Here is an 18,229-nt window from a genome sequence, read left to right as displayed (position 1 = left end):
GACCCTGAACATATGGCCCTTCTTATTTGTGAACTTGTGTGCCCTGCAGCAGAGGTACCAGCGGCCAAAATCTTCTTCAATCCCCTTCTCTATCCCCAACTTTGAGTTTTTGTATTACTCTCAAATCCCTTATAGAGCACACAAAAGAGGCATGAAGACTTTTACAATAAATTTACAAGAAAAAGTGCGTTTTGCCTTTTTGATTATATAATCTTGCAGATTATATACTGTATGAACTTGTGAGTGTGTGTATATGCCATAGGTAATCACCAACCACATGATCACATGATTACCTGTGGCATACAAAGGAATAGTGTATCCAAATTTCATCATTTACTCACCATTGTGGTGTTCAAAACCCATATTCTGTTCCTTTTCCCCCTGAAACATAAAATAAGAAATTTAAAAGAATATAAAAAATATTCTAGTGTATAGATTTCCATTTTCATAGTGACCTTTTATGTCAAGCTCTAAAAAATCAAAAAAATTTATATATGCAGAAATATATATATATATATATATATATATATATATATATATATATATATATATATATATATATATATATATACAGAAAAAAATCTATGCACAGTAATGCAGCTACATCCCTATATATATATATATATATATATATATATATATATATATATATATATATATATATATATATATATATATGTATATTTCTTAAATATAGTTTTATTTGGATCATGGTAATTGAGTAACCACCTTCACAAGATGCATACATAATCGGAATATAATCAGTAACTTTTACTGCACAACCTTATGAAACTTAAGTAAAACAAGTAGTTCTTTATGTTGTTTTTTATTTCTTCCTAGCATAATTTCAGCTTAAGTCAGCTTTCTAATACTTGTGTTAGCTTTCAGCAAAGCCACGTCAAGAGATTAATTTTGCTGCCAATTTTAATGTAGCTGTTAAAGTTGCATCATTATTTACTTAAAAATAGATTAGCAAGTGTGGAGCTGTAAAGTGGCTAAAATATAATAGATATATATATAAAAAAAAGTTTGCGTAAGCAAAAATTTAAGGGCTCCCAAAAATAGAGAGAGTACAGTATTAGCAAAAAGTAAAGTTTCAATTGTGTGGCCTGTTTTTGAGCATATCAGCAGGAAACACCAGTCAGACTGGTGCTTTAGCAGGTGTATTAACTCAGTCTACATTGCTTCTACTTAGCGGGCCACTCATTTAAACTCAATTTTCCTGCTCTTAATTCACTAATTAGGTCCTATTGCCAAAGCCTTTAAAAAAAGAAAAAAAAGCCCAGAACAACCTGACTAGTGCACATGGTGCAAGTGCTGCCTGAAAAGGGCAGTTGTACAGCAGCGTTTGGAGTCTCTCTTTTAAAAGGGTGGACATGTGCAAAAACTGCAACACAATTAGCATCAAGCAGATAAGTCCTTCTCTAATCCTGTTTACGGCTGGCATCAGGCAGATGTGCCAAGATTGATTTGGACAAGGCGTCAACTTACTCTAATGTAGCAGGGGAGAAGGCCCCCTTTTCCCTCTTCCCAGTCCCTTCAGGACCCTCTCTCGCACCCTCAGAGGAAGCTTCCTGTACACGGCCGTTAACACGGGCCACTTTGTCATTTGCCCCGGCCCTCGGAAAGCTCTGCCGGGAGAGATTATCTCCTGTTTCCACTAATTCAATTGACTCAGGGTTTCTGTAAAGTGACCACAATGAAATGAAGGTTTGGAGTTAAATAAATAGAGTGTTGGAGGTATAGAGAGGTTGGAGCAGAAGCCTGAGTAGGAACAGATGGCGGTGGGTGTCCTGCGCAGTAATGTGAGAGGGTAGTTAATGTTCTGAAATGCGGAGGTGCGGCTTGGGGTGCTCTTAATGAAGAAAGGCTTTCACACGAGGAGAGAGACTGTCATTTAGAGAGGCAGCTATAGAATTCAGTTCATCTTGAGGCTCGGAGACAGATTTCAGTTTGGTTTAATTGAAGTTTGCCTGTAGGTAATCGTTTACAGCGGGGAGAGAACAGGAAGCTCGCAGTGCAGTTCTGTTGAAAGTCTGAATTCTCACCCATAAAAACTGTACTGGTTTTTATCAAAGAATTAAAGGAACAGTTCACCAAAAAAATTTAAATTGTCATCACTGAATTATCATTATGTTGTCGCAAAGAAGACATTTTAAACATATTTTGTCCATACAATAAAAAGTCAAATAGGTCTGATATTGTTTTGGACCCCACTGATCTTGATCTTGAATGGGCAAAAACAGTTCAAGCGTTTGGAGTCAGTAAGATTTGGAATAAATGAATAAACTTACCAAAAGTGACAGTAAAGACTTTTACATAGTTAAAAATCCTACTTCAGATAAATGCTGTAACTTTCTATGCATCAGAGAATTCTGAAAACATGCATCAGTTTCTGCGAAAAATATTAAGCAGCACAACTGTTTTCAACATCAATAATAATAAATAATATTTATTGAGCACCAAATTAGCATATAACTGTAGAATGATTTCTGAACTCTCATGTGACACTGAAGGCTGAGGATACGCCATTGCAAGAATAAATACATTTTTAAAATATTAATATATATATATATATATATATATATATATATATATATATATATATATATATATATATATATATATATATATATATATATATATATATTTTTTTTTTTTTTTTTTTAACTGTATTTCAAACTTACTTTTATTTATTATTATTATTTAATCCCATTAATTTTTTTTTATTTTTGTGGGTAGGTGGGTGAACTATCCCTTGAAATCCATTTATTTTGTGCTGAAGTCAACATAAAGAGCCAAACTGAAATAAGGTGTCATATTTTTAGTAAATAGTTTTTACTTGTTGTTTTGAGATATAAATTGCTCCCCGGCACTTATGAAAACTACTAGATATAAATGCAAACCCACTGCCTGTGAATACAGTAAGTACAGAAAAGTAATGAACCTCGATTCACACTGGCATTTTTATATTACAGTCTTAAATTAAACTACGCCTTTAAAGGTGTAGTAGCATTGAAAATTATTTAAACAATTATTTTTTGGCATTTTAACACATAACACGTAACATTTTGGCAGTTAAAGACATAACATTAAAACCCATTACAAGAGGTCAGGAAGGAAAAAATGTATAATATGGCTTTTAAATGTCTCTTTGTGTTTGCTTTAGCTGACCATGATGTGAAGAGGCAGGAAGAGTATGTGGAGCTTAAGGACGTGTTTGCTGTGAAGGTAAAGCGGCGACGCTCTGCAGGGCAGCAGACGGGTGGAACTCTGCTGGGCATCACACTCTTCCAGTGCAAGAAGAAAGGGCTCAAACTCAAGGAACATGCCATCCACCTCAATAACCTCAGTGAAGACCACTGTGAGATTTGGTTCAAAAGCCTCAAAGAAATCCTCAGCGGTATGTTCACATGCCAAATCAGCTCAACATCTACCATACACTGAAAAAATCAAGTCACAAATCAAACATTAAGCATTTTCGAATTATTTTATCTTGGAGCTTCAGTGAATTTTATGATGTGCAAACATTAACCTGGTCAACATTTGCTTCACTTTATATTTTATTGTGTTTGCTGACATTTATTGAATGAAGATTGCCCAACCCAGTAATGAATTGAATACAATTACTCTGTTCCTAAACCTAGTGAGTGTAGCATTTTAAGTGCACTCTTGATGCAACTCTAATTCAAGAGGTAGGCAGCATTAATTATGCTGTCTTCTAAGATACTTTTTAATGCCGATTTCTGTGGTAGCATTTATCCTTTGCAGTGAAGGCAATCTCATAATGCACGGATGAGAAACAAATATAATAAGACTGATGGAGAAAACGAGGGAAAAACTTACAACAACTTAATTAATCTAATTTAAATATGAACCATCTAATAAAAATATGAACCATTTTACCCAATATTTTTTTGTGTGCTATGTTGACAATAGCTTAAAATTAAATCGATCAAGTGACAATAAATATGGTTCTAACAAAAAAAATTAAACAGCTTAACTGTTTTCAACATTGTTGATAATAAGAAATGTTTCTTGAGCACCAAATCAGCATATTATAATTATGTCTGAAGGATCATGTGACACAGATTAATGGCTCCTGAAAATTCAGCTTTGCATCACATAAAATATATTAAAATAATATTTCACAATTTTATCGTTTACTGTGTCTTACTGGGATCAAATAAATGCAGCCATGGTGAGCATAACAGGTTTTGTCAAAAATATAAAAAAAAATCTTACGACACAAACTTTTGAACATAGTGTATTATGCTTATTAGAGTACTGTTTAGTAGTTTAGCAACATGTGAACACCAAACTCAAATCAAGTTAGTCCTTTGCATGAGGAGATCTATTTGTATAACTCATTGAGCTGCCTATGTAGAGCATTAGATTCGCTCATTAGGTTTTGCAACAGAGCCTTTTTATCACAATTAAATGATTTCTCAAGTATGCATCAGACCAACAAATATGATGCGAAATAATGTTCAAGTTGTGTCAGCGACATCCTGGCTACACAAAAAAGTCACGAATAAACTCCACGGACTGGATTATAAGGTACTCTTATTGAGAGAGCCGAGGGGCACCATCTCTTTTGTGTGATAACCGTATCATTGTGTGGTGTGCCTTAAGGGGGGGTCGGAGGGGGTCTTGAAAGAGGTGGTGTTGGCCGCAAGGACCTGCTGGATCAGACTAGAGGAACAGGTTGGTCCTGCGGCCTCCCTGGAGTTTGTAATTATCTGTGCTCATCTCACAAGCACTCACTGCCAAGACGGGCCAGCGGCCTGCCTAGTGCTTCGCTGTGCTGCACGGGAGACAGGTGTCCTTCCAAATGCGTCAGAGCTCTTCGTTCTCCGGTTCTCAAAAACCAGAGGGAAGGATGCAAGGAGGAGATTTAATATTTGGGGATTCAGTAAAAGCGCGTCTGAGACTCTCCCGAGGACCAACAAAATGATTTAGTATAAACTTCCTTCATCAGCTGAAACGAGCATTGAGCATTTAGATGCTGCTTTTGTGAAAATGAGCATGTTGTAATCTCTGGTAATCCCGGTCTGCAGACAATGCAGCGCTGCACATTTGCACGGATTTAATCTAGCATCACAATTAGGCTGGAAGTTCAATTTCAGAAATCCTTCTTTGCCCACTGTGCGTCCCACATAAATACTGGACACCATACAAGTAGTAGGCTATATTTAAAACCGGATTGGATATGAGATACGAGTTTGGGACTAGAAAATTGTGTTGGGGAAATCTCTGGAAAGTGTTTTTGTCTGATGAGGGCCTAGTCATAATGCTGTATTAATGCCAGCTAATCCTTGGAATTTCAGTTACAGCACTGAATAAGAGGTGATGTAACAGCAGCAGTGCTCAGGAGGTGCATTACTCACTGGGAATTAGGGAGGGGATTGTCCAGGCCTCACAACTTTATACTGTCAAACCCCTCCCCCACCTCGGTGAACCACTTTGGCCATGTAACTGTCTTCACACGAAAGTGTTTCTGAGCTACAGCCCTTTAAAGATTTAAATGCTGGCTTTTTTGTGGGTAATTGTGAGTGAGGGCTGCGTGTACTTTGGGTAGAACATGAATTAATTAACATAATTAAAGAATATGCCTTGAGGGAGCCCAGAGGAGAGAGGACATGCTTATTTAGTGCTGCGAGGAGAAAAATTAATACACAAAGATGAGATTCATTGTGGTTGTTTTACAGTGGAAGTGTGTTAAGACATTTTAAAACCATTAAAATACAGTGTTTTAAAAAGTATATAGCCTGTAGATTTAAACTGTATATGTGTTTACATAAAATTAGAATCCCTTATGAATCTTGATGTAATGTAAAGTTACATCCAGCCTCCCATCTTCATGACCTTGTAATGCTGAAAACTTAGTAATTTTCCTCTAATAGGAATTGTGTCCACCTAGAAAAATAGCCACACTTTACACAGCAAAAATCACTTCTTAATTAGATTAATTTTCAGTGAAAATATCTAAAACTTAATTCTTAAAATAATATAAATTTACTTTTTTACTTCTGCATCAGATTTTTAGACTTGTAATAGTGTCTATATTGGAATGAGTGTATTTTGAGTGTATTTTGTTTTACTTTTTAACTTTTTTATAAGAACTGAAAAAAATATCTGCCTGAAAACACTTTATTAAAAATGCTATTCTCTGAAAACAAGTAATATCACAATACTTAATATCCTATGCAATGTGCTTTGGATGTAAATGTAAGGAGTTTTAGGAATTTCAACTGGAAGATTAGATCAGGATTAGGATTATTTTTGCAGTGCAGATCAAATAATAAACAGGTTCATTAATGGTTCATTAATTTACAGCTGATGTAATTTCAGCGATACTAACCAAACAAAATTACAAAAGCAATTAAAAAAACAAACAAACACTTGCATTAACTTGCATTATCAATTTTTTTCCCCTAACCCAAAGAAGGTCATTTGACAGATATGAGATATGTTGCTAAAAAAAATATTTTTATATTATTTTTTATGATGATGGTTGAAGTCTAAGTAGTGTGCAGGAATAGCATATTAGCATAGTAGTAAACCATTCCAAATAGTATATTAGCAATAGCAAAGGCAGAAAATGATAGTGTGCTTTTCGGATTTTAGCCACAGTATTAAAGCTCAAGTAAACATACAAATGGCTGAAAAAGAAAAAAAAAGTTATTTTTTTTTCACTCTTCACATTCAGTAGAGTTGTGCATCACATTGTTCTTAAAAAAATATGTATTTGTTTTACTAAACTCCAGAGCTATGACGAAATCACTCAAAATAATTTGTTGAGTTCTAAAATAAAGAGATTTTTTTTTTTTTTTTTTAAGTAAGATCTGATTATTTAAAGATCAGATTTTTTTACAGAGTAAATGAAAGATTTCAACCATTTTGGGCTATGATGAATCTATATTTTAGAACATTCTCTCTCCTATAGATGTAATAAAGGAACATTGATTAGGGCCCATGTCTTTCCTTCTACAGGTTCTGATAAGCAGCAGCACAGCCGTCACATGCTACATATTTATACTGTCACAAACTCATACAGTTGTTAATAAAGCAAAGCAGTTTGTTTGGTCCTCATGGAAACGTCCACCCCACCCCCTGCATCTCATGCACATGCTCTCTCACACACATAGACGCATGTTTTCCATAGCTGGATTATCTCTGTTATTTTATTGGTAGTTAAGGGAGTGCTGCCAAATCATTCTGCCAGAGGGGAGGAAAGCGGGCACTCTAGATTTTAGGGGTGCTCACCTGTTACAGTGGTGTTTCCCAGGGAGGCAGCACAATGGAGGGTGTGTCCCAGTTGACACTCAGCACAAAAGGTGAACGGACCAAAAAAACCCCAGACCCTCAATACCCGGTATGATTTTATTCAAGGTGAGCTCTGAATGCCGTCTGCAGCATCGCAGTGTTTTTCTGACAAGCCATGTGATGTGCACTGACACATGAGGTGCGGCCGCCCAGCTGACAGATTAAACCCTGCGGTCAGAGAGCGAGCGGTCGGGCCAGGCCACAGACCAAACGTGTGGGGAGACGGCCGGCAACAATAGTAGCACCTGTACTACAGTCTACTTGGGTCCAACATAGTCGTCGAGTTGAACTGGAATAGACTCCTTGTGTCCTTAAACCCTCTTTTGAAAGATTAGTCTTGGCGGGTCAATCAGAGCTGGGAAGCCCTCCGCGCTCCACTCCGGACACATAATGTGCTCTTGGTGCTCTTGTCAAAGCGCATGGTCACACTCCTGCGTCAAGCTGGACTTTATTGTTGTAGCCCTAAAGGGAGGAGAAAAGACAAACAGAGAGGGGAGAGAACTCAAGGGTCAAGCACTAGGTCCATCTCATTCCTCAAAAGGCTTTTGTGACCTATCTGAATTCATATGTGCATTTGGCATAAAGCACAACAGTTGCTATTGTGTGCCGTGCATGAAATTGCTTTGAGTTGTTTAACAAGATAATAGGGGAAGCAAAATCTCCCTCGGAACGCGATTTTAAAAATGCGTTCAATTTGAAGGACGCTGGGCCTTTGGCTGAGCTTGCGTGGGATTTACATGAGCTGATGTACAATAGCTCGATAGCAGAGTGGATAATGTTACACATTAACAGGTTTTCCATTAAGTCAACCTCTGCGTATCCATGGTGACTCTTTCCCCTTGGCTCCTTGGAAACGGATCAATCTGTGTATCTTATTGACCGGAGTGCTCTTACTTCAGCTGATGTTTTCTGGCCAACCCAAACTCTGTTTATATGCTGGTTAGAGTTGCTTGCTTTGATCCTGTTTTATATTAAAGACAAAAACATATTAATAAAGAGTTAAAGTTTTAGTTCAAGTCCACAGTGACATATTTAAAGGAATGACAATTCTGTCTTCATTTAATCACCTTCATGACGTTGCAAACTCGTATGATTCCAATTAGCAATAAAAATTCATAAATCACGATTTTAAATTGAATAATAAAACTAAAGTGTATAATATCTGCACTGCCACACAGAATTAAAATAAATAAATAAATACATAAAATAATTACAAGTTTCTAAACACTTCCTTGTCTTCCATTATTCAGACAAGTCAGTTTTCCCTCTCAATATGAATGTTATGTGCAGCCTAATCGTGCCATTTAGAGACTGCAATTCCTGTTGGCACTTCTAGTGGTGTAAAAAATAACAGATTTGACCTTTAAAAAGTATGTTTAATGTACCACATCAGTGTATTTATTTAGGCTTCACTTAAAAGTTGAGCAGATTCATGCACGACTTCAGAAAACAAAGATGCTAATGGACAACACTGCAAAAAATCATATATTTAGTGAGTATTTATGTCCCGTTTTATACTTTCAATATTTAAAATTTTACAATATTTATGATTTGTGGTTATATCTTAAATATAATTATATTTTGTCTTACTAGTGATTTTTCCCCCTTGGTTTTAGTTTGATTATAAACAAAACAATGAAAAAAAATTGCCAGTGCACTAAGATGAAATACACTTATACAAGGTACAATCTGTGAAATAGGTATTAATGTATTTTGCTGCATTTCTTCTCAGGCAAATTAAACTTATTATAAAGATTTTACCTGAAAAAAATTAAATTTAAAGTCTGATTTACTGACTATATAGACTATATTTTTGAAGTAATTTTCCCTTTTGCAGAGAAATTTAAGATTGCTCAGAAACTGTTAGATCTGTTTATAAAGGTTCTTATACCATTGTATCTTTGGGGTTACAACAACTTATCACTTGGGCAGTAACCTTAAAGGGAGAACTTTGTATTTTATCTACCACTAAAAGGTGTATATTCATACCTTAGAGTAATATGCCCTTAAGGTACTACAATGAACATTTTGGGGGTACAAAGGTGTCCCTTTTAGGGTACTGCCCAAGTAACAAGCTGTTGTAACCCTAAAGGTACTATTTTTGCACTGAAATTTTGGTAGAACTTTATTTTACAGTCCTGTTCCACATTCTTATTATAGCAATTACAATAACTGGGTAATGACTAGGTACTAACCCCGAACCCACCCCTAAACCTAAGCCTAACCCATGTAGTTATCACCTAGTACTGTATGCATGTACTGTAAAATAAAGTGTAAACAAAATTTTTGCTAACACTTTATTTTAAAGCATCCTTGTTACACGTTACATGTACTTACTATTATAATAACCATTAATTCTGCATAATTACATGCAAGTTACCCTAAGCCAAACCCAAACCCAAAATCCTAACCCTAACCATGTAGTAAGTACATGTTTTTAATTAATACTACTCAGTACTTATATGTATAATTACACTGTAATAAGGACACTAAAATAAAGTGTAACCATTTTTTTTTTTTTTTTGAAAGCGTCAAAATCAAATCAAACCTTGAGGTGCCTAAAGATTCCCATCCCTAAACGCCACCGTGTATCTGGGGCTCTGTCGGGAGGTCTCAGGGTGGACAGATGCTCCTGTGGGCTCTGCTGTAGGTATGACTGCAGTATCACTTTCACTGAGTGCTGCTTGTGGATTTTTTCTGCGTATTCCCAGTGGATCTTCCCTATTTCTCTGTCTGTCACACCCGCCCCCAGATAGACGTGTATGCAGACATAATGGAGGCACCTAACACATGGTGCTGTTTTTCCCCATCTCTGGCTAATATTAGGAAAGGTGCTATTGTCCACACCAAGTGGAAAAAATCTGCATGTGCGTCCCACGTTTTAACATGGAATAATTAATAGAATGCATTACACGTTTAATTTTATTCTCAGAGCATCTCTGTTCATCTCATTATATGGCGCCTGTGTCAATTAATTGTTCCAATGAAAGCAAGTGTATTGATTTGAAGCCCAAACCTCCATTGCAGTTCCCCACCTCGTCTAGTGGTTGAAGCAGCTCCTGCCTGGTGATGCCCCTGCTGGAGGGGACAAATCTGGAGAGGGCTGGGTCTCCCCCACTGCTAATGCGCGCTAATGCCAGTTCCTGACACCATGCCAGATGCTCCACTCTTGGCAGAGGATCTAAGGAAATGTCGAAGCACTCGTCCCCCGTATGGAGATCTTACGGCTGGTAGGAAAGCGGGACAGGAGAGTGACGCTCTTTTTCTCTCTCCCGTTCCATCTCCTGTATGGCCGCAAGATCTCTTACCTCCCCTTGGGCCTGCCGGATCCAGCTCCTCTCCGATCCTGACCTTTCCCACTGCAAGGCCCCAATCTGGGCTTATCCGTTGGAGGGCTCACTCCCCTCGCCAGTCAGCCAGCCAGCCAGGGATTTCAGGGCAAAAATAAGACATCTGTTCTTGAGGATTAGCAAATATTCTGTGCACCCCAGAAAGCCCATTTGGGTATTGTGGGCTCAGCGAGTGGAACGGTTTATGGGTTTTATGGGTTACTTAAGTGCAATTTGATGGCTGTGTTATGTACCTTGTGACTCTCTTGTCCTCTATGTGCCTTTTTAACTGGGCTTGGCCAAATCAACATACTGTTATTGTACAGAAATTACAACTTAAGACATTTCAGAGCCCATTCAGACTGTTTTATCCATCTCTGGTGGATTTAAAAAATCCAGCAGATACCTATTGTTCTCTTTCTATCCATCTTTATGATCCATCTTCAAATTACCATTGAACTAAAGTTTTTCTTGACAAATCTATGAAAAGCCTATACATCTTAAAGTTTGACCTGATAAACTTTTTTAGTTAAAATCAGTTATGAAATTCAGTTTATTTTAATTCTACTTCCTGTCCTTTAAAACCAAGTGATTTATTTTGAATTTAAAAGCCTTCTCATTCTGAATTCTACACGGCACATAACCCAGAAACAGGGTGAATTCACTGTCACACAAATAACACTACACTGTAATATGAAGCATTGATGCCTTGCAATCAAACCATGACTGGACCGCATGGTCAGTCCACTCATTAGCGCAGTGGGTGAGTGTTTACGGGCAGTCCCCGGGCTTTGTTTGTCTCTGAAATCAATGTGTAACCTGACCCCGCTTTCAGGTAATTTACCCCGATTATGGGAAAAGTGCTCCCCTGTGCCGAATCATCTTCTCCACAGGGAGACCATCAGCCACACCATTCAGATGCTGCTTACCTTTCCTATCAGCAACCTCTGTGCCTTGAGATGGGGGCTGGACAGAGACAGATGTAGCTACTGTGTTGGGTGACATTAGCTGGTCTTGATAGCCCTCAGGGGTAAAACAGCCTTAAGCCTCTGAGTCATAAGGTGACTGCATCGCTGCAGAACGTGCTGACCTCATGGAATGTCCGCAGGTGGCAGAGACACATGTCTGAAATGTGGACATCACTACAAAGCTACTGAGAGGACAAACAGAACCAACTTGCTCACATGAAGGGCACAATACATGTGGATGAGTGTCAACAAAGACATATACACATTCAGAAAATAAGTGACAAAGCCTTCATTGGACGGTACCCTAAGGTATAAAAGATAAAAGGTACATATTAGATCCTTATTTACCCGTACCCTAGTACCTTAAAAGTATGTATTAGTACCTAAAGTCTGTGATATGTGACCTGGACATGTTCTAAACAGGTTTTGTGAAATTCACCCATTTAAGTGAAAAATAGGAATAAATCCCTTGCAACTTTACCTAAAACAGACTACAGAAGTGATTAACGTCAGAACACAATATTTAGATGAGTGGTCTGGTGTCCCCAGAAGGTTATAATTAACGTGTGAACGCAGGTTGTCTGAAGTCTCTATCAAGCTGCTAATCACAGTGGCCTTTTGCGGGAACATAAACAGGACTCATGGAGGTGAAACCTGAGTGTGGCCCCTTCATCTGGATTGTCTTTCAGTGAGCTCCTGGGATCCACCATGCATCACTCGCACAAACATGGGATTATGTGCCATAGTAACACGGTATAGTGCATGCAGACGGGTTACGTCCTCATTCTCCCTTACTTGATGTTTAGATTTATCCTGAACTCCAGCTCAGATATGATCATTAAAACAACAGAAATATAGTTTCCTGTTTCAGTGTAATGAATTAATAAGAGATGAGCGCTCTGTTCCAGTATCTTATGAGTTGTCTTGCTGTCTACTGTGTACAAAGACAGCTGACTTCTAAGGCAGGATCCTAACTGGAATAATACCTCTTAAATAACTGATTTGGAACATTCTAACATACAAGTTTGGTCTTAGCATGTTTCTAAGCTAACAATGTAATATGCTAATAAAAACATACAAACAAACAAACAAACAAAAAAACTTATACAATAAACTCCAATAAATTGAATAAACAACTGAAGTCAAGCACCAGTACTATTCGAGGAGAATGACTCCTGGAATGAATGAATGAATAAATAAATAAATAAATAAATAAATGTTTTTGTAATGATGTAAACTGTGTGGGTGCGGGTATTTATATTTTTCTTGTAAATGATCAGGACAAGAAAAAAAAATCATAATTGAAACTAAAAATATATATATTTTCATAATTTAAAAAAATAAACAAAAATAAATATTTTCATAATAAAAATAAAAACAAAAATTTTCATAATAAATATAAATGATAAATGAATAAATAATTAAAGGTAAACAAATAAATATACAAATAAAACATATATTAAAATCCATTTTTATTTTGTAATATTTGTTATAAATTCATGTTGGGATATAAATATTTATAATAAGCATCTCTCTCTTTTTTGGTCAGCAATCTTTTCATGGAGTACACTGCAGTGCATTCTGGGATTGCCCTCATACAAAAGGCAGTATAGTTATGCTACCTACCTTTTAGCATAGCCATTGCCATGTAATTATGATATAATGCTGTCTATATAGGTAGTACACAAGTCTCTTGAGAAAATCAGAGACTAAAAGGAGACTCTTTATAAATAGCAAGTTTTTATATAGTTTAAATATTTTGAACTACCTTTATGAAACGGTGATGCAAATTTGCCCTGTAAATCTGATGCAATAGATGATCGTTGTTTTCATGTGTTGTGTGGTGGGCCCGAAGCCCCCTCGGTGAGGATGAGGGTTACTGAGCCTCCTGAGCCCCATTCACAGCTATTACATCAGCGGTGGTGCCACCCCCTGCACCTGCTCCCCGCGTGGACCCCAGCACTGTGGCCCCAAGAGCCACATAGTGGGAGATGGGATCAGCATCCCCACGCTGAGCAAGACTCGCAACCTTCTTTCAAGATTCCAAATCCCCCTCATCCTCCCCACCTCACATCCTGCATCTACTTTCCTGCACATTTTGTGTCTATTTGAACTGTGACCTTGGGCACCCCCTGGAACTCATGCGCTGTGATGTCAGCAGGGGGTACAGCGAAGGGCAAGCCGAGGGTAGCGGCTCGTTAGCAGGTCGAGGGTCGAGAGCTTCAGGGGCCGGATTAGAGTAATGAGGGAGATGATGGAGGAAGGAGAGAGAGCATTGAGCTTCACCTCAGCTTCCATCATTCTCAGGCACTCCAGGAAGTCCTGGAGAGAAAGCAGCTCCCTAATTTCTGCTAATTATGATCCTTTGTTACTCAATACTGGTTTCTCTCGCAAAGAAGGGAATACAGAAAATAGTAAATCACACATTGATGGCAAATCCTGGAAAAAAAAGTATTACAGTTTCCACATAAATATTTAGCAGCACAGTTGTTTAGTACACTGATATTAATAAGAAATGTTTCTTGAGCTGCAAGTCTGCAGAATCATTTCTAAAGGATCATGTGACACTGATGACTGAAGTAATGTAAAATTTCAGCTTTGCATCACAGGAATAAATTATGTTTTCAAATATATGAAAACAGTTATTTTAAATTGTATTACTGTTATCAGGGCTGGACTGGGAAAAAAAAATCGGCCCTGGCATTTTTTTTAGTCCAGGCGGCCCACCACCACTTCGATATATATATATATATATATATATATATATAATATATATATATATATATATATACATACACACACACACACACACACACACACACACACACACACACATACATATATACAAGTCAAAAGTTTTTGAACAGTAAGATTTTTTGTTTTTTTAAAGAATTATCTTCTGTTAACCCAGAAGATAATTATTTAGTTGATCCAAAATACAGCAAAAGCAGTAATATTGTGAAATATTTTTACTATTTAAAATAACTGTTTTCTATTTGAATATATTTTAAAATATACTTTATTCCTGCGATTTCAAAGTTGATTTTTTTTAGCATTGTTACTCCATGTACATGATCCTTCAGAAATCATTCAAATATTCTGATTTGCTGCTCAAAAAAACATTTATTATTATTATTATTATTATTATTATTATTATGTTGAGAACAGCTGAGTAGAATGTTTTCATGTTTCTTTGATGACTAGAAAGTTCAGAAGAACAACAAGCATTTATCTGAAATAGATTTTTTGTAACATTATAAATTTCTTTATCATCTACTGATCAATTTAAAGCATCCTTGCTAAATAAATGTATTAATTTAATTATATAACCCCCAACAAAAAAAAAAAAAAAAATAAATAAATAAATAAATAATAATAATTATACTGATTTCAAGCTTTTTGAATGGTATAGTGTATAATGTTACAAAAGCTTTTAATTTCAGATAAATGCAGAGCTTTGGATCTTTCTATTGGATCTTTCTTACTGTTCAAAAATTTTGACTGGTAGTGTATGCAAGTAGCCTATGTATCACACTCATATCACATCTTGCTTTGGATAAGAATAAAACGTCAGGTCGGACAATATCATGTCTTTTTTAATTTAAATCTTCGCCAATGCGAATAAAGATTCACGCTGGCCCATGGAAACCTCTATGAACACACACTTGACTTGACTTGGCCAAAAAAATCTCGGGGATGAATTTTACGTTTTATTAAAAAGTGTTTACGGTATTCTACAACACTCATGGTGTGCACACATTAGGATAGGTTAGATGCCTGCCTCCGTTGAGAGTCCCTATTAAGCACTTTACCGATTCAACTACTATCTTTTCCTCCTGCCGTGCTTGTCGCTGGCCCACATCACTCACCGCAGAGCAAGCCTGTTATTGATAAAGCTGCTGTAAAAACATAGGAAAAGCCAATGAGGAAGAAGCTGGGGTGAAGCGATCTTTATGTAGGCGGAGCAAAATACTTCATCGCTCCGTCTATAGCACACTGTGATTTGATGTTTACACTTTCAATACAGGAGGCAAACCAATGGGCCACTGGCTGCTTGCTATCCTTGCGTGATGGTACATGGCAAAAAACAAAAACAAACCAACAAAATACATTCTGTCAGCCCCTTAAGTGTGTCGGCCCACCGGGAAAATACCAATTACCAATCCAGCCCTGACTGTTATTGTATTTTAGATCAATTAAATGCAACTTTGGAGAACACAAGAGGCTTTTATTTTTTTTCTAAAACATTAAAAAATATATATTTTACTGACCCCAAACTTTTTTATGGTAGTGTAGGCCAGGTGCATGTGGACATATTTGCTGTTTGGGATTGACAACAGTAAAATGTGCAACTGTCAAACTGTACTGTTTATCCTCAGACTGACCTGTTGTAAGAGCAGCTTAAAAACAGACTGAATTAATGAATAAGCAAAATCAAGCACCTCTTCTATTCTTGCAAATGCAGGGAATAACCCTATAAAAAAATAATAAAATAAAAAAATAAAAATAAAATAAAATAAAATAATAATAATAATAACAATTAACCTAACCCATACCTAACATTTTACAATTTATTCACCTATTTATTTGGTTACACTTTATTTTAAGGTGTCCTTGTTACAGTGTAATTATACATATAAGTACTGAGTAATATTAATTACATGTACTTACTATATGGTTAGGGTAAGGATTTGGTTTGGCTTAGGGTTACTTGCATGTAATTATGCATAATTAATTGTTATTATAATAGTAAGTACATGTAACGTGTAACAAGGACATCTTAAAATAAAGATTTATTTATTTATTTATTTATTTATTTATTTATTTATTTATTTATTATTTATGTATTTATTTATTACAAATCAGGACGTCCTAAAATTAGGTTTTGGGAAATTTTGTCAGATTTAGCTAAATTCTGGGTTAAAAATTTCTACCCATATAGTATTCACATATAATGCATTGCCCACGCCACTTTCTAGTTATTGGTATCACTCCTCAAAAGCACATATAACATATCAGTCAAGCATTTCTCCCACCACAAAAACGTGAACAGAGAGAGACCGAGAGCCTACATGGTGCATGTATTCAAGCTTTCTCCTCATTCTTGGCAGACGTTCAGCCGCTGTAAACAACAGACACTGATTTGACCTTTTCAGTCGGTGGAGACTGAACTCACGCTGTGTGAGAGCCATTCTGCAGCAAGGGTGGCAGACAAAAGCTGAACTCACAACAAGAAATCATTATTATGTAGGACAGGGGCTTTGGCTCACATTAACAGATGTGCACTTCTCTAAACTGGATGAGTATCAAGCACTTAAATGAAAGCCCATGGGATTCATGACACAAGGGGATTGATGAATCTTCCCGCTCTTTGTTGTTTTCTTTGCTCTGCAGGTTTTAAGAACCGTCCCAAGTCTCTCAAAGTCTTCGTAAACCCCATCAGCCACAAGAAAGAGGCATACCAGATCTACCTGGACGAAGTTGCCCCCTCTTCAAGCTCGCCGACATAGAAGCTGATGTTACCAGTAAGTCTCATGCATCCGTACTGTACAAGATAACAAATGGTTACATAAGTAGATTTTCCTCTCAGGTTCAGCTTGAAATCTTCACGTACAGGTGATTGCCGCCCCCTCAGGCCTCACTCGAGGTTAAAGTGCATTAGTGTCTGTGCTCAGGGTCTGTTCACTCATAGGATTCATCCCTCAGTGCTCAACAATTCCCTATATACTAACAAGCTGGTGCTTTACGCCATTAGGCATTGGCAGTGGATCATAGGAAATCAATATTTTAGTGCGAGGAATGTCAAGGCCCTATGTTAATGCATCATTTGAATACACACTTAAATGGGAAATTAATCATGTTTACCATTTTAATTGCCATTTCTTCATGCAATTTACTAAAAACAAACATTTAGAGGAAAAAAGAAATTCTTGAAATGAAATAAACTTATTTGAGAAGTAACACTGCATAAGATATCAATACTTGTTTTGTAGATTCATAGTATCTTGAATTTAAATGCATTTCATCTTACTGCACTGGCAGATTTATTTATTAATTTTTTTGAACATTTGTTTTTAACTCCTTCATACTTAAAAGAAGTGGATAAAAACTGCCAGTGCTGTAAGACAAAGTATACTTGTAATACTGATGCATGCTCTGAAAACATGCATTTAATATGCAGTGATGCTTTTCAATAAACTTATCTCATTCAAAAATATTTTTAGATATTTAAACTAAAAAATTAGACAAAAACATTGGTTAAAAATAGGATTAGTGTAGAATATTAAGAGTGGGCCATCAAGTAACCACCTATGAACCACTCAGAACACCCTGACAACCACATAGCATCTAGTCTCAGACGTCACGCCCACGGACCATTGGCTGAACGTCTGATGTATACTGCACACAAAATTGTTAACTCTGTTTATTGTAACTGTGTGCTCCTTTAAATGCTCAAGCTCTTCAAAGTCAGGTTGATTCTGAATGGCTGTCAATTTTCAGCTGGAAAAAACTATTGTGAAAGTGCTACCAGTGATATTGTTCCTCTGTGTTGTTAGGCCCTGTCCCAAATAGCACACTTCACATGCACTTGCGGTCTTGCCG

At 36.7% G+C, this 18,229-nt stretch overlaps 1 protein-coding gene across 1 annotated transcript in view; it reads left to right on the top strand.

Annotated features, from left to right (window-relative positions):
- LOC109084621 (ceramide kinase-like protein) overlaps nucleotides 1–18,229 on the top strand; it is a 55,580-nt gene that overhangs the window by 10,789 nt on the left and 26,562 nt on the right. The window contains 3 exon segments of the mRNA XM_042764208.1: nucleotides 3,170–3,403; nucleotides 17,021–17,107; nucleotides 17,110–17,151. Coding sequence (XP_042620142.1) covers nucleotides 3,170–3,403; nucleotides 17,021–17,107; nucleotides 17,110–17,151 — 363 coding nt within the window.

Source organism: Cyprinus carpio, chromosome A9 (genome assembly GCF_018340385.1).
Source record: "Cyprinus carpio isolate SPL01 chromosome A9, ASM1834038v1, whole genome shotgun sequence".
Lineage (NCBI taxonomy): Eukaryota > Metazoa > Chordata > Actinopteri > Cypriniformes > Cyprinidae > Cyprinus > Cyprinus carpio.
Note: the sequence above shows the minus strand (reverse complement) of the source record. Positions and strands in the feature narration are given on the sequence as shown.